Genomic DNA, 27,541 nt, shown 5'->3' with positions numbered 1-27,541 from the left:
CCTAATGAAATATGTCCCAAAACACACTACACACAACATTTTTCTAATGGTTACAAGTTGAACATTTCTAATGATTGCAATGTATGTTTGTTGTGGAAAACAGATTGTTGTTGTTTTTTTCAGACGTTAGGCTACATATAGACTACTTATTATAATAAAATGATGCATAATTACATGCAAGTAAACCTAAGGCAACCCCCTAATCCTAACACTTTAATACATGCATTTAATTACTCTACTTAAACGTATAATAACATGGTAACAAGGACACATTAAAATAAAGTTAACCTTATAAATATTTAAATATAATAAATAAATACTTTAGAGGGGGTTAAACCTATAATTGGCATACTGCAAAACAATAACAGTCCAGTGAATGCATGTGGACTACAAGCAACATTGTTTGACAAAGTTGACTTCAGCACGTGAATGAACGAGGTTAGAAAGATTCATGACCAGAACAGAGAAAGTATTTGGCCCTTATAGCACAATCTCATGCACAACGTTGCATAAAATATCAATAAATAATGTGAATTTGAGAACATTTCAGGTCATAACCCACATACGGGGCAACCACGCACACTGGAACAGTAGCAGACGGCTCGTGCTGCTCTCTAGCGGCGGAGAGGAGCGAGTCACGTGACCGACACTACTGCTGCCTTTCACTGCAGTCACTATTGATGTTACATAGAGATATCTGAAGAAAAGAGACCAGTATTTACATTTATTAATCTTATTATAAATATCTAATGTGTGTTTATGGTTTGATTTTTTACATTTTCCTAAATAGCACATTTCTACAGTGCATTGAAGATTTATATATAAAAAAAGTGTCTATCCTAGACTTTTCTGTAGGTTTCCCTAATTATTTAAGGGTATGTCATAATTATTATTTTTGTTATATAATCAAACTTTACAAATACATACAGTATGCATTTTTAATAAATAGATTTTTAAGAAGTTATAACCTCTCCTGGAATCACAATTGCATGTTTGACTGCTGGCACACAGGAAGATGTCTTGGTCATGTGATTTTGGCAGATTTGGAGTGATCTGAAGTTCAGCAATACTGCAATATCACTGGGGCTATAGAGAAACTGCAGTAAAAATAGCTTATGTCAAGCAAAAAATGATCTACAACTGAAAATGAATCATTCATAAATTCATAATACTCAGCCCGTGTGCTTCTACAGTACTATGACATTCATTCCTACATGAAAAAAATAATAATTTTTAAAAACATTTTTTTTAGCTGAATTATTTGAACCACTCCGCTTTCAAAGCATAAATAAATAATACAAATACCATCAAAATTAAAATTCTTTACTGGTACAATTCATAGTGCTGTAGCCATTTTATAACAACAACAAAAAACTAACTAAATATAAACGGACCAATATGCATTGAAAAGCATCTTTACAAAAACACACTGCACAAAGTCCTATCTCTTGGCTAAATTTCCAGAAAATAAATAGTCATGAACAACTCAACAGTAGTTTACAAACAGACTCTCTCAGGTCAACACAGTGCAACCCCTGACTTTTCAAACATCCAACGAATCACACAGGACTTTGTGCAACTTACATTTCCTTTATAAAGACATAACAGTGCACTGCCTAATTTAAAGGAACACTCCACTTTTTTTGAAAATAGGCTCAATTTTTAAATTAAACAAGAGTTAAACAGTTGAGTTTTACAGTTTTTGAATCCATTCAGCTGATCTCTGGGTCTGGCAGTAGCACTTTTAGCTTAGCTTAGCAGAGATCATTGAATCTGACTAGAACGTTAGCATCTCACTCATAATGACCAAAGAGTTTATTTAAATTGTGTACTGGAGATCGGCTGAATGGATTCAAAAACAGTAAAACTCAACTGTTTAACTCTGGTGGAGTTGAAAAATGAGCCTATTTTCAAAAATAGTGGAGTGTTCCTTTAACTAAAATGTTTAAAAACACAAAAAAGGGTAAAGATGATGACAGGGCGCACCCCTTTATGTAAAGTAAACACTGATTGAAGTTGATTAAAAAGGTCTAATTACAATAAGTTACATTCCTGCAGCGAATCGTGACTGTGATATGACTCCCGACGAGAGAAACAAACAAGTGAGTGTTTTATGTCCAGTTTTGTTCAAATGTACACATATTAGTCCACAAGCTCACATACAGTCCATGAACATCCATTCCTTTCTCAGGAGAAAGCATCCGAGGTCAAACCAGTGTCTCCTGCAATTTATGGCTGGTATGAGTTTATTTGTTTGTATATATATATATATATATATATATATAAAAAAAACCTGAAATGAAGTGCCTGTTGGGTGAAAACTTGCCTGGGTCATATTCCACCCTATAAAAAAAAACAATCTAAATAATAATAAAATAATTATTATTATTATATATTTACAAGTATTACTTTTTCCCACTCTCAATAATATAGCAACATTTTGTATTACAATATCTTTTAAAAGTAAATAAAAAAAACATTAAAATGAATAGAATTTTAAAAATAAGTAGAACAAATGCAATCATAATGTTAAAAAAATTTAACTTTAAATAATACATATTTTTTGCATTACAGTAATGAGAAAGCTCATCTTAATGAGCCTTTATCTTTTTTTTTTTAAGGAATAAAAAAATAAAATAATTTAATTTAGTAAATGATTTGGGGTAAAACATGACCCAGACATATTCTCATCAGGTTTGGTGAGATGAACACCTCAAAGCATCAGTGACTTCTCTCCTCTCTGTACACTCAGAAAACAAAGGAAAAACGATGTACACAGAATGAGAGAAGCACATTCTGTCTGAAGGCACAGATACCTCTGCGGGTGAGAGCGTGACACAGGGCCCAGCCGCAAGGGCATGAATCAGTGCAAGAACAGGGACTTGGGAAGGAAATGAGTGGGAATCCTTAGCTTAAACACACTGCTCTTTCCCGCTGTGCTCCTCGTTTCAGTCATCATTTGTATTAGAGTCTTAGAAATGTGTCTAGCAAGCCAGTTTCATCCGAGCGTTTCCTATATGTACATAAAGGGTTATATAGTACTGTAGAGCGGGCCTGATCACGGAGTGTGAGGTGTGCCGTGAACTCTGAAGCGATACAGGCAGGTGTATTCAGGATGACCCCAGTTCGACAGCACTCGCATCTCAATGATCTGAAAGGCCTTGCCGTTCTTCTCCTGGAAAAAAGAAAGCAAAGTGAAACATGCCCAGAACGCCACTGTAGCTCTGTTTCATTTAACAGCATATTAACTCAAACCAAATTAAACGAGTGGTGTTAAATAAAGAGGACAAAAGACAATTTATTCCAACATATCGCTCAGCTAATAAAACTTGATTTTATTACTAGCTTGTTGCAATGCATGCTGGGATAGCTTTCCCTGAAAATGATACATTCAATGCCGAATCTGGTCCAAAATAAAATTCACAATTATTCTTATGTTGCAGCCTAATGTTATAACAATGTAATAACAATGTTATTAACCAATAAGGATTTTAACGATAATAGTGCCCTATGATATGTTTTTATTGATATATGATATATTTTTTGGTCAGTTTGAATTTTTCTGTATTCTTGAGTTTAATACGAGTTATATTATCAAAAACAATTTCATTAAAATTAATGCATAATAATTTTTTGGCAAACAAAGTGCTGCACAACAGATGTATACTGTTTAAATGAAAACAAGGATGAAATTCCTTTTAAAAAATTATGTTTGAATAATCTGTAGTATTATTATTGCTTTGTTTTTTGTTTTTAATATGAGAAGTACATTCTATTATAATTTCATATTCATTAGAATTGGCCCAAATCATGTTACACTCCATGTTATTCAGTAAACTCTATTTTAATGAGTGGATTCTGCAGTTTTCCCTCATTTCACATATTCTGTCTGGACATATTTTACCATAACTGGAAAGATCTGGAGTGACTCTCCATCTTCTTGATAGGTGTAGTCACCCAACAGTTTCCCTTCCTCCTGGTATTCATCATCCAATCCCTGTGGAGACAGACAGCAGTGGGATTATACACCACCTCCTAACACAAAAACTCACTGGGTTAAGCATAAATAGCCATGAATATATGCAAGTACACGAGACACAAGTGTGCGTTCATACATAGACGGAGAATCGGCGTGGCGCGCTGCTGATGTTTCCAGAAGTAGAGAGGCTTTTGGGAATATGCTCCAGACAGAAGGAGGTAGGGATCACGCTTAAAGAGAGCCTGATCACCAGATAACCTTGGGAGCCTTTATACGCCCAGCAGTTTCCTGGGTACATGTCCGGCTGTGAGGCAGACAGAAATACACCTCTTCTAACAAAATACATGCTTTCAATATCAAGACTCGATCCAGCTCTATCTATCGGTGTGTCATTAACTGATGCGTCTGATGCTGCTTCAGATTATTGTTCACAGGTTTTACCTGGATGACGACTCGTGGCGACTGGGAGAAGTACCAGAGCGGGATTCCAAACAGACTCATCAGTGCTGTTTTAGTCTCGTAGGTCTCAGAGCAGCGTGTGCTGAGGATACTGCCACCTGCACACACACACACACACACACACACACACGTCTCATGTACAAGCCTCTTTAAAGGGTTGGTGATGTTTAAGGGGTTGTGTGTTTTGTAGCCGGGCTTACCTCCAGACTCCAGAGCGTAGTCCACCTGTCCGGTGCGATCCTCAGAGTACAGCTTCAGTGCACGCTGGACCATCAGCTGGACTTGCTGAGAAACACAGCCATTATTAGAAGAGAGATTTAAAGTACACTGGTATGTTAACAAAAGAAAAAAATCATCAAATCCATTTTCACTGGATTCTTCACAGAACTTCATCACAGTTACATAAGATTTCATTAATATTCTACCAGACAGACTGCTTGTTATTTCATGATATTGATATTAATGAGTCCATTTGAAAAGAGCAAGACGTATACACTTCCCTTTTAAGTTGGGGTCAGTAAACTAAGTTTTAAGGCAGCATTTATTTGTTCAAAAATACAGTAAAACTGTAGATACTGTGAAATACTATTAAAATTGTAAAAATATCTATTTTCCATTTGAATATATATTAAGATAATTTATTCCTGTGGTCAAAGATGAGTTTTCAGCATCATTACTCCAGTCTTCAGTGTCACATGATCCTTTAGAAATCATTCAGATATGTTGATTTGCTGCTCAAGAACGCTTATTAATATTAAGGCAAAAAAAAAAGAAAAGTTTTGGTGCTTAACATTTTTAAAATGGAGATACATTTTTACTGTGATACTACTGTGTCTTTTATGAACAGAAAGTTCATCTTTTGTAAGATTATAAATGTCTTCATTATCACTTTTGATTCATTTTAATGTATCCTTGCCGAATACATGTATTAATTTGTTTCAAATAAAAAACATCTTACTGACCCCAAACTTTTGAACACCAGTGTATAACAAAACAACAGTTATAGTACCTCCTCTGACATCCCAGCAGCCCCGGCGGTGTGGGCCACCGTCTGAGTAACCGTTTCAGCCGAGAACTGCTGCTGTCTGCTCTCCTGCAGCTGCAGGGACAGATTTCCCAGAATGCTGCGCTCCAGGGTCACGAGGGTGGCGGTGAGGTCAGATGAGCGTGTGTACTGAGAAGCCAGCCAGGGCATCAGCGGCTCGGGGATCTCTGCTTCAGCTCCGTCTCGACCGTACAACAGAGCGTACAACTGTTCCTTCACCTGCGCAGACACCTGGAGAAGAGATAGGACTCATATATATACACACACAAAAAAGCAGGATGAATGTATTCTGTGCTGTACATAAAGATTACATACGGTCTCATGTATGGTGTCGAGTTGGTCACACTTCCCGTTACATCCCATCATTCCTTGCAGGTCTCCTCTGATGCGGCCCAGCTCTGCTTCCAGCCTCTGAACCTCAGTGAGCAAAGCATCATGCTTCTCCTGAGAGACTCCAACACTGCAGCGGGAAACACAGGAGGAACATCAATACTCAGACAGGAGGAGCCCAAAACATGTGATGTATTAGCATGTCTACCTGACGGAAGCCTGCACCGGAGTCTGCTGTGTGAGATGGAGCTCCTGTGATTGAGACAGAATTAGATGGAGGGGTAGAATAACTAAATAAATAAGTGTGGGGGGTGTTTATACCTCAGTTCTAGAGTTCAGGCTCTTCAGCAGGAGCTCCAGCTCGGCTAGTCGAGCTTCGAGACTCGTCTGATGCTGCACGTACTGTTCCTCAGACTGGAAGACATTGTGAGAGTAAAAAAAAAAAAAAACAGTATGATAACATCCAGACAAAATACTGTACTTAAACAGGTGACATAGAAGCAAGACATTTTCTCAGGGAAATATATTTTCAAAAACATTAATGAAATTTCCGAATAAAATCATTGCTTAGTAACATTAAAAGCAGGAATTTTAAAAACGCTTCCATTTTATTTTGAATTTGCAATTTTTTGCTTACTTTATATCCTTATATTCATGGCAAAAAATACAATTAAGCTTCATAAACAACAGCATTATAATAAATACATAAAGTATGCATTCATAGAAAGTGACAAATTTTCCAAAGATTAAAAAAATAATAAATAACAATAACATTTATGAATAAAATTGATGTATAATAACAACATTAAACATGATGATGTGCTTCCATATTTATTTGATTTAAAAAGCCATATCAGCTTCAAAGGCAACAGTCATGGCAAAATATGTAAATATATATTCATGAAGAAAAAAAAGAAGAAACAAAATGATAATAACGATTTAACCTATTTCAGTTTGTATTTAAATGTATTTTTTAAGTAAAACATCTAATAATGCAATTTTAGAAGAAACTGTTGAATAATATCATTAAAAGCAGGACAGTCCCATAGAATGTTAACCTTTTGGCGATCACTTTGGAAAGATCAAAACAAACTAATAGAGAATATGAAAGCTAATAGTCAAGTCATAAGCTGTGCACTCATTCTGACCTCTGCCCTGTTAAGTGCTACTCTCTCCATCTCTCCCTTGAGCGCGGTGAACTTGGGCTCCAGGAGCTGAGAAACCCACAGGCTGAGGCTCTCTCTGTCTGTCTGTGTGTTCATCTGATGCTCAAGGGCCTGCACCAAACCAACGGCCTCCTCTCGCTGCTGTTTAGCCTTCAGCTCCCCCTGTCTGATGCTTTCCCACAGCTCCGCCACACGCAGCTCCAGCCGAGCCAAACGCTCGCTGGTAATGGACTCTGACGCAGCCTGAGAGAATTCAGATTCATGTATTGATGTGTGAATATCAGATTTGACACAAGACATCATCCTCTACAGACTGGCCTCGGTTTGTTACCTGTGAGATCACCGGGGCTGAGATGTGCTGTTCTTCAGCCAGTGGTTCTTGTGTGAAAGAAGGTAATGCAGGTAAAGAGGGAAGAGATGGGAGAGAAGGGAGCGATGGGAAAGAAGTGACTGCTGTTTTCCACTCGGTGAGGTTTACAGCTGGAAGGAAGGACAGAGCGATGGGCGGACCAAGGTACCATAAACCTGCAAACAGAGAGAAATCTCAGTCTTTGATCAGAAGCTGCTTTTAGATGTTTATGGACTTTCTGGTACCAAAAAAAAAAAAAAAAGATATTTAGAAAGGACTTCAGTGATATGAAGTCAAATTCAAATAATGTATTTGAAGAGGGAGGGAGGGAGAGAGAGAGAGAATGTGTGTGTTTGTTCAATCCTGAATAAGTGAATAAGAGACTAAGCAACACCATCTGGGTTATAACTGCTGGATTGCACAATAGTGGCTGTTTATGAGTGCCATTGGTTTCCTGAAGGAATGTTTGGATCATAACAAGGGTTTCTGTGCCACTAGTGTCACCAGAATGAACTGCAACAACAATGTCTGTTTTTAATAAAACTAGTCTCTCTATATTAAGACTCTAAAAGGAGTAATGAAAAAGCAGTTTTAACAATAAAAAAAAAAAAAAAAAAAAAAAAATTATATATTATATATATAATATATATATATTTTCCCATTATGCATTCCAATTAATCTGGGTTATTTTGATTAGGTTAAAAAATAACTAAATAATATAGCTAACTGACACAATAAAAACATATCATCATCATAAAAATTACGATTTGGGAAAACTTAAGAAAACAGAGTGATCTGTTTTTGCAAATAAACTCTTCATATGTATAACACTGCTCTTTGTGACATACTTTTGATGACCAGCTTACCGCATGGCCCTAATCTTTTAAATATAAATGAAAAATGTGTTTGTTAACGTGTGACTCACTTTCAATGGAAGCCTAACACGCAAGCCTGCAGGCAATGTCAATACACACTTAAAATATGCTAATTTTACACTGTTACAGAAGTATAACATTAACTTGCAAACGTTGCATATACTAGTATGACTCTAGTGAAGCACCTAGCTCCTGTTTCGGTGCAAAGTTAAATTACCATTCAAAAGATTCAAGTTGGTAAGATTTTTTTTTTTTTTTTTTTTTAACTAAAGACCACCTCATGCTCATGTAAAACACTGTACAATTGCTTTTTTTAATATACATTTATACAGCATCTAACAGATGCTTAAATTAAATTAATTCCTTTAGCATTAATAGCAGTGTTACAAATCAGTCTTATTACAATCTCACCGAACAGCAGCAGCAAGGGGAGCAGAAACAGAAGAAGCTTCAGTAGTTTGGGCAGACACCTGACAGACAGAGAGAAAACACTCAAAAACTACATTTATCATACGCACACGAGGGATAATGATTGCATTCCGACACAAAAAAAAAAAACAGCATAAAACATAATTATTGTGCAAGAAAACAAAGCCAAGATTTCTATTAAGGATCAAACTCAAACCGTTTACCTGGTGAGAAGAAAGACATTGATCAGAGACATGAGTGCGACCAGCTGATACCATCCTGTTCCCAGCCACCAGAAGGCGCCAGTCGCTGCTTTCCCTGTCCAGAGCAGAGGAGGACGTTATATGGAGTGCAAGTTGCTCCAAGTGACACACTGACAGGTTTAATTGCTTTAAAGAAGAGTATTATTAGTCAAAGATTCAGAAACAGAGACGGATGGACTGGAACCACCACAGCCGAGAAGCTAAGAAAGGAAATGCTGGTTAAAATGATTTGAGTCTTCAGACAAAAGTGTTGTAGGTTCACTGTGCGAACAAGTCAAATAGATGCAGAAGTCTAATTAGCCACACTGATATGAGGGAAAGGAGAGAGCAAGAGACACAGACAAGCATGCTGGAGTCTGAATTTATATCAACCTGGAGAACACACTGCCAGCCACAGAAGGGACTTCAGCTTCCGGGTCACAAACGCACCGGCCGAGCCCAAACCTCGGCAAACCCGCAGAAGCCCGTAACCTGGGTGTGCACCATCAAAACAGAACACAATCAGACAACACCATCTCTCTCTCATCAGTGACTTACAGAATCTTTCGGCTAACAAATGAAATGAAGATGAAAAACATAAATCCAGGTAGCTCTACTGGAACGAGACACTGAAGTCGACATCTACTGGGAAGGTGTGTATAGATCTGAAGGTGGTGTATAACCTGTGTAAGAAACAAGCGCCCACAAGGCTGCGTATACATGCTGGGAGGAATAGGAATAGCGTTTGTGCTCCGTGTGGATTTCCATGTGCTGTTTTCCTTTACAGTCATCACCTGAAAACCAACAAGGATGACAACATCACAGTCATGTGACACATTCACAGTTTTACCACAGTGTATTCATGGAAACAATACACAGCAGATGAATGAAGCCTAGAACATACATTCCTAAAGTAATACATTCAAAACAAAGTTTGGGGTCAGTAAAACATATACTTTACAACACATGAATGCTTTCTTTCAGCAAGGATGCATTAAATTGATTTAAAGTGACAGTTAAGACATTTAGAATGTTTACAAAGGATCATTTGAATTTCAAATAAATGCTGTTCTTTCGATGTTCTAAGAAAATAATCTTGGAAAAGAAAAGAAATTCCTTTACAGTTTCCACAAAAATTTTAAGCTGAATATATAAAATAATACATTGAAAATGAATGAAAACTGCTTAAAATGTAACATACTTCATGTAAATAAAAATATAATATAATAAAAATATAATATAATAATAATATAATATAATAATAATAGATATAGACAGGAAGGCAACATAAAAACATCACAAATAGCTCAAGTGTCAGCTTCAGACTTGTTGTTTCATCCAGTGTCCCAGACTCTTGAATTCCAATGTTTGGATCTGTTTAATTTCATCATTTGTCATCCTTAAACTCAGTTGTCATTTAGAATGGGTCAATCACATGCTCTGCTAATCATCAGGCTTAGGTTCTTCACTTAAGCTAGCCATACAAAAACAATCTGGAGCTTAGCGCTCATCAACATGGAAATCCACTCGAATCAGCATGTGGTTCAATTAACTCTTTCTTAACCTCCGAGAATGATGGATTATAACCCAATGAGACCAAATACTGGTTGCTTCCCCTGACAGACTTGAAGAACAGCTAACAAGACCACCTTTGTGGAAGTGACAAAATGCAGTCTAGACTTCTGTTGATGCTGATTTTCTGCTAAAATATGTTTAGCCACACAAACGTCAGTGTCATATGATATAACAGTTCATTAGCTGTAGTAGCTGTGGTTGCTTTCGCATCTGAAGGAAGGTTTAGTATCCTGTGTGTACTTACAGAGTGAGCCATTGAGATTGAGATGGCTGTCTGTGGTCACCAGATCTCGTACGTTCACACTGCCACAGTACCGGTCATGAGCTGAAACACACACAGAGCAAATAAACACTTGCTCATCTCTAATTCGTGCATGCTTTTCACTTTACTTCACATAACATGAGTGGGCATGAATTTGCGCACACACACACACACACAGATATATAAAGTGGACATATTTCCAAACTTGAAAATGAGAGATTATTTCCTTCTTCATTTAAAATGCCTTTCTCTACTTCAAATATTCATTGCGAATAAAAAATAAGTATGTTAAACAAATTATTGAAACAAACAGTGTTAATTTCGTTGACTAAATATTTTCGTCATTATTTTCGTCACGAATATATTTTTGCCGACGAAAACGAAACGAAAACTAAAATAGAAGGCACTGATGGAGACTAAAACTATGACTAAATTGATTGACATTATCGTCAACGAATAAAGGACGAGACGAAAATAGACTGTGACGAAAATCAAATCAGCAGACGGGAGAGATGCGAGGAATGAGCAAAAGAACCGGCAAAACAGAACAGACTGCATGAGAGAAGAGAACCAATCAGAGCCTGACTTATTGAGACGTGAAGCGAAGGTTTTCAGTTTTTATGAGCTCCCGGGAAGTCGGCATTCGAAGAGGTGATAGGGACTTTAAGCAACAGCCTCTGGTGGAACGGCAACGCCATTCTGGCATTGTATTGCGCCTGCGCGAATTTAACTGCTACTTTCTGACGTTCTAATTTAACGGTCTACTACGGGAGAACAGCTGATTTGCCAGAGTCGCTACAACGTGAGAGGTTAGGTAAATAAATGTTATGTTTTTAGACTTATTTACATCATACAATATTAAAAACTCCTCTTCTGACAAAAGATTGTCATTTAACGCCAAAAGCAATCCTTCTCTTGCTTTTTTAAATTATATATTTTTTGGATCTCAATAAATGAATTAATGCTGCGTTGCGCTGTTCTGTTTTACCGTTGCTTAGTGACTTTTACGTTCTTGGCTACAGCGGTGTGACGGCAAACTTCCGGTCGCTGTAGCCGTTCCATTCGCAGCTGTTGCTTAAAGTCCCTACTGTCTAAAAGAGCGACAAAATGTCGACAGCTCACTTCACGTTTGACGACGAACAAAACAAAACAAAGTGTAAAGCACGCGGAGCGCTCATTCGTGGCAAGAACACAACCAATTTGAAAAGACATTTACAGACGAGCCACCCGGACATTTTCTCAAATGTAATTTCACAACGATGTTCTTTTGTTTATTGAGCTAAGCAAAATTGGAATAGTGCAGTGCGTAGATGTTGTAGCATTAAATATTACGAACTGAAAAGTACTGTAAAATAGCCCCTTCTTCAAATTAGATGCGAGCACAATACTAATACGTAATATCATGATAAATACATTTGATTAATACTAATGTTTAGTATATTTTATAATGTTCTACTTGTTGACAATATCACAAATATTTCTATATTAGTCATGTGAAACATGAATGTTCACATCCTATCATTATACATACAAATCTAGCAATATTGTAGTATTTAAAACATACAATATTGCTAGACAAATGAATACCTTATAAAATCTTGTTACTTTTTTTATCCACCCAACTTATTAAATATTTACTTTAAATGTATGCACTTATTGTTCAGCTCAGCTGTAAGCTTTAAGGTCCTGGACCTAACGTTATTTTTCTTTTATTGATGGTCAGTTGGCAGCTAGTTATTGTTTAGATTATCATGACAGTGTTTGTTGCTGCATAAAAGCTTTTGAATCGAAATAAAGACACAGTTGTGTTGAAATAAAGTTGAATTTGTGTTTTATATATTTTGGTTAAGTTTGTTTCCTATACCAGCTGTAAAAAATTGTCTAGTAAATCTGTTATTGATTTTAGTCTTATTTTAGTCGACTAAAATACCAAGCAATTTTAGTCGACTAAAATAAGACTAAAATTAAAACAAATCAGATGACTAAAACTTGACTAAAACTAAAAAGAATTATAGTCAAAAGACTAAGACTAAAACTAAATTAAAATTTTGTGTCAAAATTAACACTGGAAACAAAAACACAACAATATGAAGGTTGCTGAAAATGTATTAAACCTCAGGCCATCCAAAATGTAGATGAGTTTTCAGATTTGGATCCTCTGCAGTGAATGGGTGCCATCAGAAATGAGAGTCCAAACAGCTGTTAAAAACATCACCATAATCCACACCACTCCAGTCCATCAGTTAAAAAGTGAAAATTCGATGCTTGTAAGAAACAAATCCATCATTTTAACTTTAAAGTGTCGCTTCTGGCCAAAAAAAAAGTCCATAATCCATAACAACACCTCCTCCAGTGAAAAAGTCGATCTACTGTTGTCGTCTCATATCAAAATCCACCCACATATTTGCTTAGAGCGGTTTTGGCTTGTAAACAGCGTTGGATGTGTGCATATTTATCTTCAGATTCAGAAAGATAACTTTTTCACAGGAGAAAGCAATATCATGGATCGAGGAATCATATTTCAGCAGGAAGCAAGGGTTTTAAGTGAACAAAAGTCTTAATGATGGATCTGCTCCTTACAAACGTGTTATTGATGGATTGGAGTGGTGTGGATTATGGTGATGTTTTTAACAGAGGTTTGGACTCTCATTCTGACGGCACCCATTCACTGCAGAGGATCCTTTGGTGAGCAAGTGATGTAATGTAATGCTTAAAATCTTCATATCTACTATGATGAAAAAGCAAACCAATTCTTCCAATTTTTCTTTTTTGGGGTAAACTACTTCAATGAAGTGTTTTGAAATACGGAGAGGCGATGTTTGCGACTTGACATCTTCGTGTCCTCACCTGTCTTGTCAACACTGTTCAGAGAACTGGTTATAGCGGCATCTCCAGCTGTCTGATACGCTGAAGACACAGATGTGGAGTACGGTAAGGAATATGAAGTTTCGTCCTCCTTCCCGTCGCCATGGAACGAGCAGTCTTTACAAATATAGCCGTTAGCCAGATTAGAGTGCGTCTCTGTTTTACTGATGTCTCCATTCTCCAACAGAGAGCTGTGAGCAGTTCTTCTTCTCTGTGCTGAACACATCATTAAGAGAAAACCAAACAAATAGATTACAGAAACAGATAGCTCTGTCTGAGTGTGGACTGATCCAGCAGGCTGGAGATCAGAGATGCATCACTGACTGTACTGCTGAAACTCAGGTCTGACAGGGTCTGGTCTTTCTGAGGAGTCTGAGTCACGCTCTCAGACTCGTACACGGATGAGCTCTGCTGCTGCCTCCTGCTCCGCACAGTCCTGTGGGGAAATATACAGCAGGACAATCACATTTGAAAGTGATTATGCAATGCTAGTACAACCTATATTCACTTATTCAGTCATATGTTGCAGACACACAATTGCAATTTATTTAAAATTGTGCAAGTTTTCCCCATTTGGTGCATGCAAGAGTATTTATAGAATATTTTCCTCTAATAGCTTTTGCAAGCGCTAGAGAAATGAGATTTTGAAATCCCAGTTAAGATCTTATATAAATGATGCTAGGTTTTTATAATGAATCATAAGGATGTGTCATTTTAGATCACATGATCACAGAGTACATTTTTGGTAATAGAAGGAATTCAGTTCATTTATATATACAGTACTTCTGAAAATGTTGAGATCGGTAAGGTTTTTTTTTTTTTTATGTTTTTGAAAGAGGCCTCTCGTGCTCGCCAAGGCTCCAGTTATTTGATCAAACATACAGTGTAAAAAAAACAAAAAAACAAAACAAAAATACAAAAATACCTGTAAGGATTTAATATGTAATTGATTCCTGATGTGTAGCTGAATTTTCAGCATCATTACTCTAATCTTCAGTGTCTATCGGTAATATGCGGATTTGCTCAAAAGTATTTAAAATGCTTTTTAAAAGAGACAAAATACTACTTGCAAAAATAGTAATAGTACTATGCTTACATGCTTACACGGTGTCAGTTTAATGGCCCATGATTAAGCACCGACACGCAAGTTGTACAAACTTGCTCTAAGTCATGTAAAATATTCGCTTCCGGGCTGATCGCACAAATATATCTTTTCAGGGAATTTTTTTAAGGATGGAAAGATGCTATTTTCACCATGTCATTCATTTTTCTTCATTCACTTTACTCAAGCACCAACATGTCAGTCATTACAGCTCGACCTCTTTTACCAGTGCAAGCCGAGATGCTGACTGTCACTATTTGCATATTTCTATAAATTTAAGATACCCTCCTTCCCTTGAAGCAAAGATGTTCACAGTAACAAGACACATGGGCTTAACAGTTTTAAAATGTAACATTTTCCAATGATGATGACAAAAGCATGGCGCTCATCTCGCGTAGAGGTTCTGGCATGAGGCTGTGTGGGTTTCTTGATAAGAGGTAATGTTGCACACTTTGTTATCTTCCACTGACGGGGAGAAGAAGATCTGACCTGGAGCTGCTGCTGGAGCTGGTCTGCTTGTAGGAGCCGACACTGTAAACGCCTGTGCGCTCAGTGAGGCTGTTGTCCCCATAAAAACCACCGCTGGTCTGTAGCCTCAAACTACGGCGAGACATTCTGGGAGAGTCGAACACAGGATTGATTTGATGCTCCTTCTCAAACTCAAGAGCAGCGGTCAAGTAACTTGAGCTGCAGGGTGGAAAAAAAAAAACATATAACATTCAGACAGGCTGCTCAAACTAGTCACATGGTACAACCTGAGGATTAAAGTTGCTCAGGTTTACAAGTTAAATCTTGAGACACCTGCAGTCAGCAGAAGAAAAAAAAGAGTCCAGTGTGAATCCTTTGCAATTGAGCACATCTGCTAATTTTTACATTTTAAAATTCTTTAACTTTTCAAAGCTCTTTGAGGCTATGATTACAAATGACAAATGTGAGCGGTGCATCTGCCTCCTTAAAACTGTGCGCAGCAGTTAGAGAGGTCACAAGAGGCCTACAGCAACTCTACAGAGATACAGTCCTCTGTCAAAGACACTTCCCACAAACCTGTCTGCCTCAATAAATCGGACTCGATTCAAGAAGGCGGCCTTGGTTTAAATAAAATTCCTCTTAACTTTGGCTAGAGAAGATGAAGCAAGATAAAAAGCTCTACATGATTGAATGAGGTATTTAATGTGAGATGCTTTGCTGTGAACTTAGCATTACCCAACAGCAGAAAATCAAGACCAAAATCTAAATCTTTCAAGTAAATATTATATGAAGTTAAGGAGTTCAGCTGAAAGAACGTTTGGGAATCCCTGCTCCAGGATAACACTCTCAAACACACTGCTAAACAAACTGAAGAGTGCTTTTAGAAACATCAGGATGAAGTTTAATATCTGTAATGGCCTCCCAGCTACTAGATCTAAACATCACTGAACCCTAACAGGAAGTTCATGCTCCCTGAACGGTTTAATGCATATCATTTACATTCATTATAACGTCTGTATCAGAAAAACAAGAAGAGAGAGAAAATATACATGTGTATCATATTAACCATATGATATTGGCTTTATCACAATATGCCTTATGCTTCATTAAATAATCAAGAAAACGGTTACATCAACAGATTCTTAACTAATGAAGAATGAGGACAAAACAAACAGAAATAAATGCAAAAAACAAAGCTTTCTGAAGGTAAATATAGCCTACACATTAGGGATGCACGATAATATCGGCACAATATCGTTATCGGCCGATAAAAGCTTAAAATGACCATTATCGGTATCGGCCGATATGAATATTTCTGCCGATGAGCCAAACCGATATTGTCCAAGTGAAATAATTGACCTGTTTTTCAGATGTGAATGTCTGTCTACATTTGTAAAATAATAAATTTATGGTAGAATCAGTACAGAAGAGATACATGGATTTCTCTTCAGTAAAATTAAAGTTTAAATATATCAGTATATATTTGTATATATATCGATATCGGTATCGGCATCGGACAAAATTATTTTGAAAATATCGGCATATCGAATATCGGCCAAAATCCAATATCGTGCATCCCTACTACACATATAGGGATAATATCTAGGTTTTAATTTTAACAGCAAATCTCTTGTGCAACAATTTGTTTGCCAAAAAATAAAAAGAATGGCTTAATTTTTATTTTGGAAAATCATTACTGGTGTTTCCCATAGGATTTTGTTTGATGGATGGTCCTTGATCCCTCTAGTGTAAGAAAATTTTGTGAATTTTAAAAGTTAAATTAATAAATCTGGTGCACTTTGAGAGTTCAAAATTAAGAGCTCAATCACAGGTTCAGTGTGCAAGATAAAAGAAAAAAGCTTTTTTTGTTGTTGTTGTTTGTTTTTTTGCCTAGTTCCTACATATATGGCCCAATGGCACTACGATGAACATTTACTGCTTTTTAAAAATGCGGGTCATGAAGCAGGGGGGTTTTTTTATTAGCAAATTTTGTGTTTTGCTTTGGTACTGAAATTGGTACAGAGAACCGTGGATTTTCACTGGTATCGGTACCGAATACAGAAATTTTGGTACCGTGACAACACTATTTAGAACACTTTTATGTTTTCTATCATTTTGCCGTTAACAGCCTCAGTCCTAAAAATGGGCGATAATGCTGATAAAAAAGAACTTAAGAAAACAAAAGACGAAAAAAATCATAGACCTTTGAAAGCATTACATGACAAAGATCTATAAAAAATCCAGTTGACATAGCCAAATAAATCTCAAAAAAGGCCAAATAAAAATCCTCGTATTACTCAATGAGCATTAGTCAACGACTGATTAACAAATCAGATCAGAAGATTATTATAAACAACTAAGCTTGGCACAAGTCATGCGTGAACCCCACAGCAACCAGAACTCAAAAGCATGGAATAAACCTAGCAACGGAAATGAGAAACACAGCACAAACATCTTAAAATAACAGTCCCTTAAAGGCCGTGTCTTCCTGTGAGAAATACCCACTGGACACGTGCCACATCAGATAAGATTGAATGAAACATCCTCTCAAATTCAAAACTACACTGAATTACTAGAAGTCCCCTTATCTTCAGTGTTAATGCTCTGAACCACATACATACTACATCAACTCCTGAAAGATCACTTCTTTGCCAATTTTGCAGCTGGTGAAATATGGATATTTTTCTTACAAAAACACACGGATTCGCTACAGGAGGCCTTCATTCACCCCCCGGAGTCACGTGAGACACGTTTTATTACATATTGGTCTACAAAATTTCAAGTGTATGTCTTCAGAACAAATGCTTTTTGACGAATGATTTGACATAGCCATTGCACATCATCAGCATCAGTGTGAACGTCCCTTAACATGACAGAGATTCACTGCATGATGTTTTATTGCAGCATGCCAGGTTAGGACACTGCATTAGTATGCTAGTTTCAAGATCAGCACACTTTTTAGTGCAGACCTCCCCAGAATCCATCTTCCACTCACACAATGAGAGAAGTGACGACTGACAGGAGGAAATGGGATTAGTGAGAACACACGGAGCTCTCAGTGAGATTAAGAAGCTCACGGCTCACGAGTGTCTGAGCTCAGAGTTCAGAGAGATACTACAGGACCTGAGTGGGGTTAACGGTCAACAAGCAGCGCCTTCTTGATCCACTTCAGCATCATTACTGCATCAGGTGACCCTCTTGACCAATCACATGCTGTCTCACTTACTATCTCAATACTTTATCCTTCTTCCTTCACTTCACTGTGCAATACTGATTATTCTGTTACACTCACAGTTAATCCCTACATAGGATAGCTCGGATTTGTTTTTAATAGTAATATAAAAAGCCCATAATTATATAAGCAATATGACAGGCAATATTATCTAAGCTACACTTTTTACATAAATAAATGTATTTATTTATGTAAAAAGTGTAGCTTAGATAATATTGCCTGTCATAAAAAAAAAAAACGATATCTTAGTACTTTTATTAAACTATGACTTTAAATTAAAAGTCATAGTTTAATAAAAGTACTAAGATATCGTTTTTTTGTTTTTTTTTTTACATGTGACTTGTTGGATATTTCTTCATATCTGTATTTATTTTTTTACTAGTTTGATTACATTTATTTAAATTAGAACACAAAAACTTTTAAACACACTAAGAAAGGCTCAATATATAAAATTTTGCGCTTGGCTCTTTCATCTCCCAGAAACCGAGAAAGCTATTATCAGAGGGAAAAGGCCCTGTGGTTATTCAAATTCTGTGTTATCACTTCCTTTATTACAGCTCAGCTAAAGCAGAACAAAAAACTATTAAGTAACTTCAGTGCATTCAACATGCACACACACACACACACACACACACACACAAAGTATCATACAGCTGTCAAATACTCCAGCAGCTGTTGAGTGTGACACTGCAGTGAAAGAGACTCAAACCATTCTGGTACAAGTATTCCCTTCATGCAGGATACTTCCCAACATGCACATCTTCTACGATCTTGCCTAACATCATACACTAAATTTGATTGTGTCCAAACCAGAAGAAGCTATATAAAGAAGATTCTTATGTCTTGTGCTTATGTCCCAGTTTCACACAACACGTCACACACGTAATTTGCTCTTGATACACTGCAAACAACTTCACTGCACTGCACCGTCAAACATTAACTGCACTGACTGTCTGTCACATGAGAGGGAACATGGGCATATTTACTTGACATTTCAACAGTAATTAATAAATGGTTCAAGTTAAACGGAGTAAACAAGTAAGTGAGACGACACATGAGAAATATTCTTATTTAAGGAACAAAAATCTGAAATATGAGGGGGAAAAACTAACAAAGGGTCTCAATGTTTTGCCATGATTCGATGAGCTCCACTGTCGGTCACAAATATGGCAGGAAAAAAAAATAGCAAATTGCATTGTAGCAAGGACAACAAATACACAGATACACACACAAAAAAAATATATGGGTTGTGAAAAATATATGACTAGATATTAGAAGGTTTGGCACGATAATAGTTGTTTCATGGTAATATATAATTTATAATTATATTTCTGGCCTGCTGTCACTGAGGCCTAGAGATGTAACGATTAACTGCGACTGAAAATCTGTGACAATTCAAATCGGTTGAGATGCAAAACAAATCATTTAGGGGGTAGGAGTTTAAATTCATGTATCTCTGAGGGGAACTTACTGTCTTTTAGATTTAGCATTTTTTCTTTTAATCAATTTGTAAAAAATAAAATCGTGAATCGAATCGTAAGTTGAGTGAATCGTTACACCCCTACTGAGGCCTTGAAATCCCCTTTTTGACTGCAGCAATGCACCAATCTTAAGTAATTCATCTTAACAGGGATCCAGAAGAAATTTTTTTTACTAAAGCTCAACATGCATGTGCTGCTCTATTGTCGCTGCGCTCCTTTCTATCTTACGCAATTACACAATGACTCTTTGTACGCATGTCTTCCCTGTCTGACACGCGTTGAGTAACTCTAATTCATCACATTCCTCTGAGTGCCAGCGACAGATGGCTCAACCGTTTGTCACTCGATCCCACTTCTTTTTACAACGGTTTCTGCCTGAAGCCCAGTCATGCAACCCACACGGACACACTCCAGCGCACAGCTACTGCTGAACCAAACCTGTGTGACAGCCAATGAGACTCAAGCTGTCCTAGTAAATATAACAGCAAGAGGGCACGGTGTGGGGCATTCCTGAGTAAAACCAAAGACTATAGCATACACAAGACGTGTCACTCGTATAGGTTTGAATGAGGAAAAAGTTGAATCCAAAAGAGCAAAAAAACATTCCTCAAATGTATTAGATTTGGATTTTTTAATAAAACATTGCATGACCAGTTGATCATATCTCACTTGAAATTACCAAAAAAAAAAAAAAAAAAATCAGAGCCTGGGAGATTAAATGCAGACTGCAAATAACTAAAAGCTGCAAATTTACCATCTATGTAAAGATCCCTGACAGACCTCAGACCTTTGCTTTACCATGCAAGAAAACCTCGTTCTAACAGAAAGAGTTTAAACATGTTTGCTATGGGTGTGAGGACAGAGACGTCAGCTGATTTAACATGTTTCCTTATTTGATTTAACATCCGTATTGAATTTTTAGTTATTCAATTAGTCCCAAATAGTTTTGATGAGGGAGACACTTTAGAAAAAAGTCAAACTGGGAGACAAGCTGTAGGTCAGAGACAAATGTGTCAAACCTAAACCACAAGGGATCAGCCACAGAGAAAGTTTCACTGGAAATACCCCTCAGCCAGTAACACAATGCCCTAGTATTTGCTGCCGAATAATACAATTTAAACACCGGGAGCCCTAGGCTGCGTTTTTGCTATTTAGGGGATCTTGTAAGCCCAAAGAAATGGTATGATGAATACATTCACAATTCTGTGTAACTTTATAACTCGCCTGAGGTCAACTGAAGGCAGAAGCAGCACACCTGCATGCGGTCATCCAACCCTTCACCTCGCACACTAATAATACTCTACTGAACACAACTACTGAACGAGGATTCAAAATTGGCCCAAGACGCAGATTTTTACATCTAACAGGTCGAACAAGAGAAGTTCATTGTCTACAACCGCAGACTCACAAAACTGCAGCAACAAACAGGTTTGACCTGACATGGAAATCCTTAAACAGAAATTGCTGATTATTTGCTGAACGTCGGATAAACAGAAAGAATGCATTTGAGAAGAGCACCGTAGTTCCACCCAGCAATCGCTTCGTCATTCTCACCTGAGTGAATAGGTATATCCCGTGTTATCCGGAGTACACTGAGGAGGAGTATACGTGTGCAGACGGGAAAAATCCATGGTCATTTGCTGAGCACGCTGTGAAAATCAAACCAGATGTGAAGAGCAGACTTCTCAAACTACGGCAACTGATGATGGGTGTGACTTCAATGCATAAAATCATGCACGCGCACACACACACACACACACTCGCGGTCTGTGGTTCAGCCTGCCTCTGGGAGGAATCCTGATCAGCAACATAGGAACAACTTTAGTTTAATTGTTTAGTCGCACACAGGTGACTGAACACAAAGCTTGTGGTAACTACAGACAGCAACTCTTTCATAGTCAGTTGTGCTCTTTAATGTGGAAACACTTTATCTGATATTGTTGACCAAACAGGAAGTGACAGACCACACCTACACCTTCACAAATCAACTGCTGTCCAGTGTGACTTGCACTAACAGGACAGCGAGAGCGCAGACAATTTAACGTGTATTTATTACACAGGTATGATTACCAAAAGAAGACTTCTGACATATGTATAAATATTATAGTGTTCCTGTAGCTCAATTGGTAGAGCATTGCACTATTAAGTGCAAGGTTGGGGGTTCGATTCCCCGGGAACACATGATAGGCAAAAAAGCCTGAATGCACTGTAAGCGGCTATGGATAAAAGCGTCTGCTAAATGCAAACATTTAATTTTATAAAAAGTGAATTTACAAAGTGCAATCCCCGGCAATTAAATATTATTTTGTATCTGAGCATCATCTACACTTTTATCCACAATAGATATTTTGGGTAAGAGTTTACAAAAATGTATTAATTAGGTATAATGAACTAAACTGAAAAAAAAACTTTTCAGAAAAAAATTAATTATAATGTGAATTGTCTATAGTATATTTATAAATAAACATTAACCGTAATATCAAAGATTTAACAAATGCTGTAAAAATTGCTGTTGCTAGTTTATGATATCCTATGCATTAATGAATTTAATCTACCCTTATTGTAAAAGTGCAGTCTAAATTTCCTGATTTTACTCGATCACAGTTTAGAAATGTCTTACTTTGCACGGTTTGTTTTGTTGTGCCATCATTAACCCAATTCAATGCCTTTGTTTAGTCATCTATAGACTAGAAGACCGTAAACTAACCAAAACAAAAACTAAAAGAGTTTAACTTTCAACTCTAAATTTGACACATTATCTATAAGCACTATTATAAGAACTAAACTCATTATGAAGTTGAGATGAAGAGTTAAAACTGTCCTGAACTTTTTAAAAATGCTGAAAAAAATAAACATTTGAATGGTATCAATTAACACAATATTCAGCTAATAATAAGTCAAAAATCATGTTCATTTTGTTTACCTGTCCTCTAACTGTTTGTCTTGACATTCTCAAAACCAGAGGAGATCCAGAAGACCACTCTCCAGTGTCCAAGAGACAGGCTGAACATCCAGAGAAAATCTTTTCCACCTCTTTTTCTTGTCTAAAACGCACATTTCACAAGCCCAGACAAGCACAGCTATGTTTCAGACATAACCTGCCACTAATAACGGATGAAAACAAGTCGATGGTGAACAGCATGAGCTCCTTTCTTTATGCATTAAGTCAGGATTTATGCTTTCATCTTGATATATTCACACCTTCATGGCCTTTTGCATCTTTATCTCTTGTGGGAAAGGTGCATTTGCATTTCTAAACAAGACAGACGCACAACTCTCCAGATTTGACGTCTCATATCTGCGCTTCTGCTACGTTTGGGTTGCGCTTCAAAAACTAGTGAGCTGCATAACAAGTCAGCACTTGTGTGATCCACAGACGCGTTCTGGACCTTCAAATCGACCCGTGTTTGTATAACACTGAGCTTTCGTTTCAAAGCCCCACAACTGACTCGATTTCATTGTTTAGAATGAGTCTACCATGCTGACTATGTAGACAGCTCACTATGGTTTTGACACACAGCCTTTGAATGCAACGCTACAATTGTTTTATCTGAATGCGTACAGGGATTTCAGCGCACTTCAATCGTGTTTACGTCTTAATATTTGTATAATATATCTTACATAAATGAAATCCTGATTGCGTGCACGACAGCTAAGTTAATCCAGGGCCATGTTTTCTGTCAAGAGTTGGAAAAGAAAGGAGCTTCACTGACTGTCCGCCAAAGACTGTATAAAATACACTGAAAATATCACTGTATCTGTGTGAATACACTGTGTCCTGCATGAAAGCAGCAAAAATAACAACAAAATATTCCAGCACTTGCCAGTTTGACCATCAGTTTCTACAGTCTCTTGTTGTTTTGAAGTCAGTCCAGTTCAGAAATGACCATCCAGTTCAAGGAGGCGCAGAATGAGCGCCGCATCTCGACGGACATATAACGTACAAATAAAAACAGAAACAACCGTGTTTTGTCCAAACACCAATGTCGAGAGCCGCGAGCTTCGTGGGAATAGACACAAGTTTCGAGCTTGACTCACGAATACTATCAGGAAAATCCCAAAATGGCTTCCACAACAGAGTAAAGCCAGACGGATAAAGTAAGTCGTTCCTTCTATTTTCCAGGATGAACTGTCAATCACACGGCATACTTTGAATCTATTGGTGGAAAAGACGCGAGCCACGCCTTCCCGCGCTACGTCACACAGTCTTAGATATAAAAAGATTCAAAATCGTCCGTCAGGAAATGCTGTCAACAGACTCACTTAGCGTGCAGCGATGGAAATACGGGCATTTGTAGTTAAAATACACGGTAAATAAATGGAAAAGCTAGCTGTTGGTCAATATTTACAGTTGAAAACCAAAATATAATAATAATAATAATAATAATAATAATAAATAATAATAAAACACACAAACCTGAATCTGATTTTAGTTATAGTCCTCCTCGCAAAAACTGCAACTATTTTGTCGGGACAAAACCAAATAAAAATTTACGTGCCAAATCATTTTGAACTGTTAATTTATAAAAACACATAAAAAAATATGTAATTCAAGGAAAAACGTTCAAACTCTTGGTTAATGATTTACTTATTTCCCATGAGTTTCAACGTTTTAAGCTTTTTTTTAATCACATATAATTGATTATATATATTAATATATATATTTTTTCCCATCACAGATTCATCTTTATTGGCCACTGACTCACTATAGTCCATAGACGACAACACTTCGCCAAAGTTTAAAAGCAGCTATTAGGCTAATTGACTTCATTTCCGATAAAGAAAACAACAGCCATTAAACAATCAGTCAATCACACTACGGTCCAAAAACATTTCACTTCTCTTTGCAAGTCACAAAACCAAACCATCATAGACCTACTGAAATAGAAAGAGACATACTGCTATACTTTATACTGATCCCTCAAGACAAATTCAGATGCCAAACATTGCACAAGGCACAAGCAGATGCAAAAAGACCTTACTCAACAAATGTGGCCAAATTGTGCCAAGAAACACAAATGCTCTGCAATCATTTTGAATAAACAGCAGATACACAACTGTAACCCACTTATTTCTTAAACAAAAAAGAAAAGAAAAACTCCTAAGCAATGCTTGAATTGTAGCCTATATATTGCATTAAAGTGAAACTTTAATGTAAACTTTCAAGGTCAAAGTAAACTGCAGCAACACAGTGAATAGCATGATCATTCTGTGATTATTGCATGGCTGTATTTCAGTCCCCCTCGCCAAATACAGTGTGCACGAGCGCCATCTCGCGGTCTCTCAGAGTACTGCAGCAGGCGCTGAAACACATCCCATAATCAAACATGCTTGAAGGATGAATGGACTGTACACAGGGTGGAGTTAACGCCTAACGACAAATTATAATTTACAATTCAATCTCACTTCTGCTAGACAACAAAATACTTTCTGAAGCAAGCTGGAATATATAATATATAATACTAAGTTAGGTTTCGTATCGAGTTGCCTTTCAAATTAGGTATAACGTTAATTCAATATTGCATATAACGTTACTTGAAACGTTGTGTGCATTTTCACTTTTATTCAAAAAGGCGTGAGACAAATCACACCGAATAGCAAAATAATAAGTCAGTATAATCGCTAATCGTTTAGTGTTATTTCTTCCTGAGGTCAGTTAACGTTATTTCTGCAAACTCACCCAGACGGTGGTTGTCAAAGTCCACTGGAGTGAGTGAGCTTCAGTCCTTCAAAGTCAAACGGCTGACTCATAGAGTGTAGATATCAACGGCACGAACAAGCCGCGTCCAGTTACACTTCACTGTGTGTCTGTGAATACACGAAGAGTGAAGTTAGCGACATTTACACGATGTCCATCAGCATACACACACACACAGAGAGAGAGAGAGACAGCGAGCGGTGTGTTTGAATGGCGAGTGGCGCGCGCGCGAGGTCAGGCGGCGGCGCGAGTGCAAGCCCCGCCCACAGCAACTGCGGAATGGGACAATCATTACCCTAGAAAACTAATTACCAGAATATTACAGGATTTATTTATTTTTTACTCAGTAATGGGCAGCAACGGAATTTTTAAAACGCAGCAAAAACTCTCCCATTTACTGTTAAAGTAGTAAAAAGCATTTACGGTAAATTGATATCACAAGCGAAATAGAGATAATTTAGGTTACATTTTTTTCCCCAAGCAAGATAAACATTTAAATAAAAATAAAACTACCTTAGCTTACTATAAATTATTTTCTTTTTATTAACTGCAGAAAGTACATTTATTTATTTATTTATTTATTGCTACAAACAATGACATCTTGAGTACAAGGAAAATTTTATTTGTATAGGCTATATTTACTGGATCATTCATTTATTAATTCATAATAAGCCTAATATGGTTATGGAGGGCCAAGTTAATAAAAAAATTAATAATTAAATAAATGTTGAAAATATATATATATATATATATTATATATATATATATATATATATATATATATATATATTATATAGCCTATATAAATCGTTAAATGCATATCTAAATAAACACATAAATATATAAATAAATAAATATTCGTCCGTTCATTCAGTCATTCCACATTTAATTTTCAGGATTCTGGGGCCCCGACAACCATAACTTTATAAATAAATGAAATATATTTGAGATATAAATAAAATGCGGAGGAAATGAATGAATGAATAATAAACAAAATTATTTATTTCTGCATTTATTAATTTATTAATTAATATAATTTAGCCTATGTAAAATATGTATTTAAAATAATTTTATTTTGAGTAATTTGGCCCTCCATACATATAATTATTATAATTCTAAAACATTTAATAAAACAAAAAAAGAGTAGTCTTACAAATGAGCGGAATCATGTTGTGAATATAAAGCAAATGTAGCCTATATGTCCGCTACAGTACAGATAATATGAAAGTTAATCTGAAGGCCTACCTAAATGTATCTGGTCTGAAGGAATCCTCTGATGGGTTTACGTCCAAATGAGCTGACGGCGAGAAACGGGGCGGTGCTGCTGCTGAAGACACACAGAGACCGGGTGAGGGACACGTGTGAAATCATCTTCTGCAGACACACCGTCTCCTGATGTAGGACGTCTCCTACATCATGTGGATGAAGCTAGTTTATCAGTCACAAACCGTAGGCTAATTACCGGACGAAACCGGAAACGATTACGCGATTGGCATCTGTACTATAAACATCACAGTGCTACAGTCGCATCTGTGGGAAAGGAGAGCCTTGATTTGATTTCTCTTGTTTATTTATTCAGACCGCGGCTCTAGTCTGCTCTGTGATATAAAGGTAGGTGCTGATCCGGGGTTTTAACATCTGCGCGCGGTTATCTGTTAGCAAACACATCTCTCCAGATAAAAGAGCAGAGGAATGCGGAGCCATTTGTTCCCCAGAGCTTCGAGAGAACAGCCTAGTTTGTTTAAAACCCGAATATAAAAGCCTGCTTTGTTAGGAGACGTGACTGCTGCTGTGAAAGCCCGGTCTGCTGAATACAATAATAGGACAGCATCATGCTTCTGTCTTAGTGTAGCTTAGGCTATATCAGATATATGCGTTTCAATGTCTAGGCTGCTCCAGCTGTGTGGAGGAAACATGGACCGCTATGAGGATTTCTGCGCACGCATTCTGTCTGAGCTGCGGTCGGAGATGATGCACGAGAGGAGCTGCAGTAGCGCGCGTGCTC

At 37.1% G+C, this 27,541-nt stretch overlaps 2 protein-coding genes across 2 annotated transcripts in view; one reads left to right on the top strand and one right to left on the bottom strand.

Moving 5' to 3' along the window:
- The window catches only part of LOC113067648 (high affinity immunoglobulin gamma Fc receptor I-like), a 124,813-nt gene that overhangs the window by 87,143 nt on the left and 10,129 nt on the right, over positions 1–27,541 (top strand). The gene's annotated exons all lie outside the window — the stretch shown is intronic.
- LOC113067656 (SUN domain-containing protein 1-like) lies at positions 1,308–23,802 on the bottom strand. Its single transcript, XM_026240041.1, has 21 exons — positions 23,663–23,802; positions 21,393–21,487; positions 15,147–15,344; positions 13,825–13,991; positions 13,538–13,771; positions 10,673–10,753; positions 9,537–9,647; positions 9,247–9,345; positions 8,836–8,929; positions 8,615–8,673; positions 7,311–7,504; positions 6,962–7,222; positions 6,135–6,227; positions 6,022–6,065; positions 5,799–5,943; positions 5,448–5,714; positions 4,639–4,723; positions 4,421–4,536; positions 4,116–4,283; positions 3,905–3,997; positions 1,308–3,175 (listed from the first exon to the last, which is right to left on the bottom strand). The coding sequence occupies exons 1-21, from the start codon at positions 23,672–23,674 to the stop codon at positions 3,059–3,061; spliced, it is 2,733 nt and encodes a 910-aa protein (XP_026095826.1). The 5' UTR covers positions 23,675–23,802; the 3' UTR covers positions 1,308–3,058.

Source organism: Carassius auratus, linkage group LG28B (assembly GCF_003368295.1).
Source record: "Carassius auratus strain Wakin linkage group LG28B, ASM336829v1, whole genome shotgun sequence".
NCBI lineage: Eukaryota > Metazoa > Chordata > Actinopteri > Cypriniformes > Cyprinidae > Carassius > Carassius auratus.
Note: the sequence above shows the minus strand (reverse complement) of the source record. Positions and strands in the feature narration are given on the sequence as shown.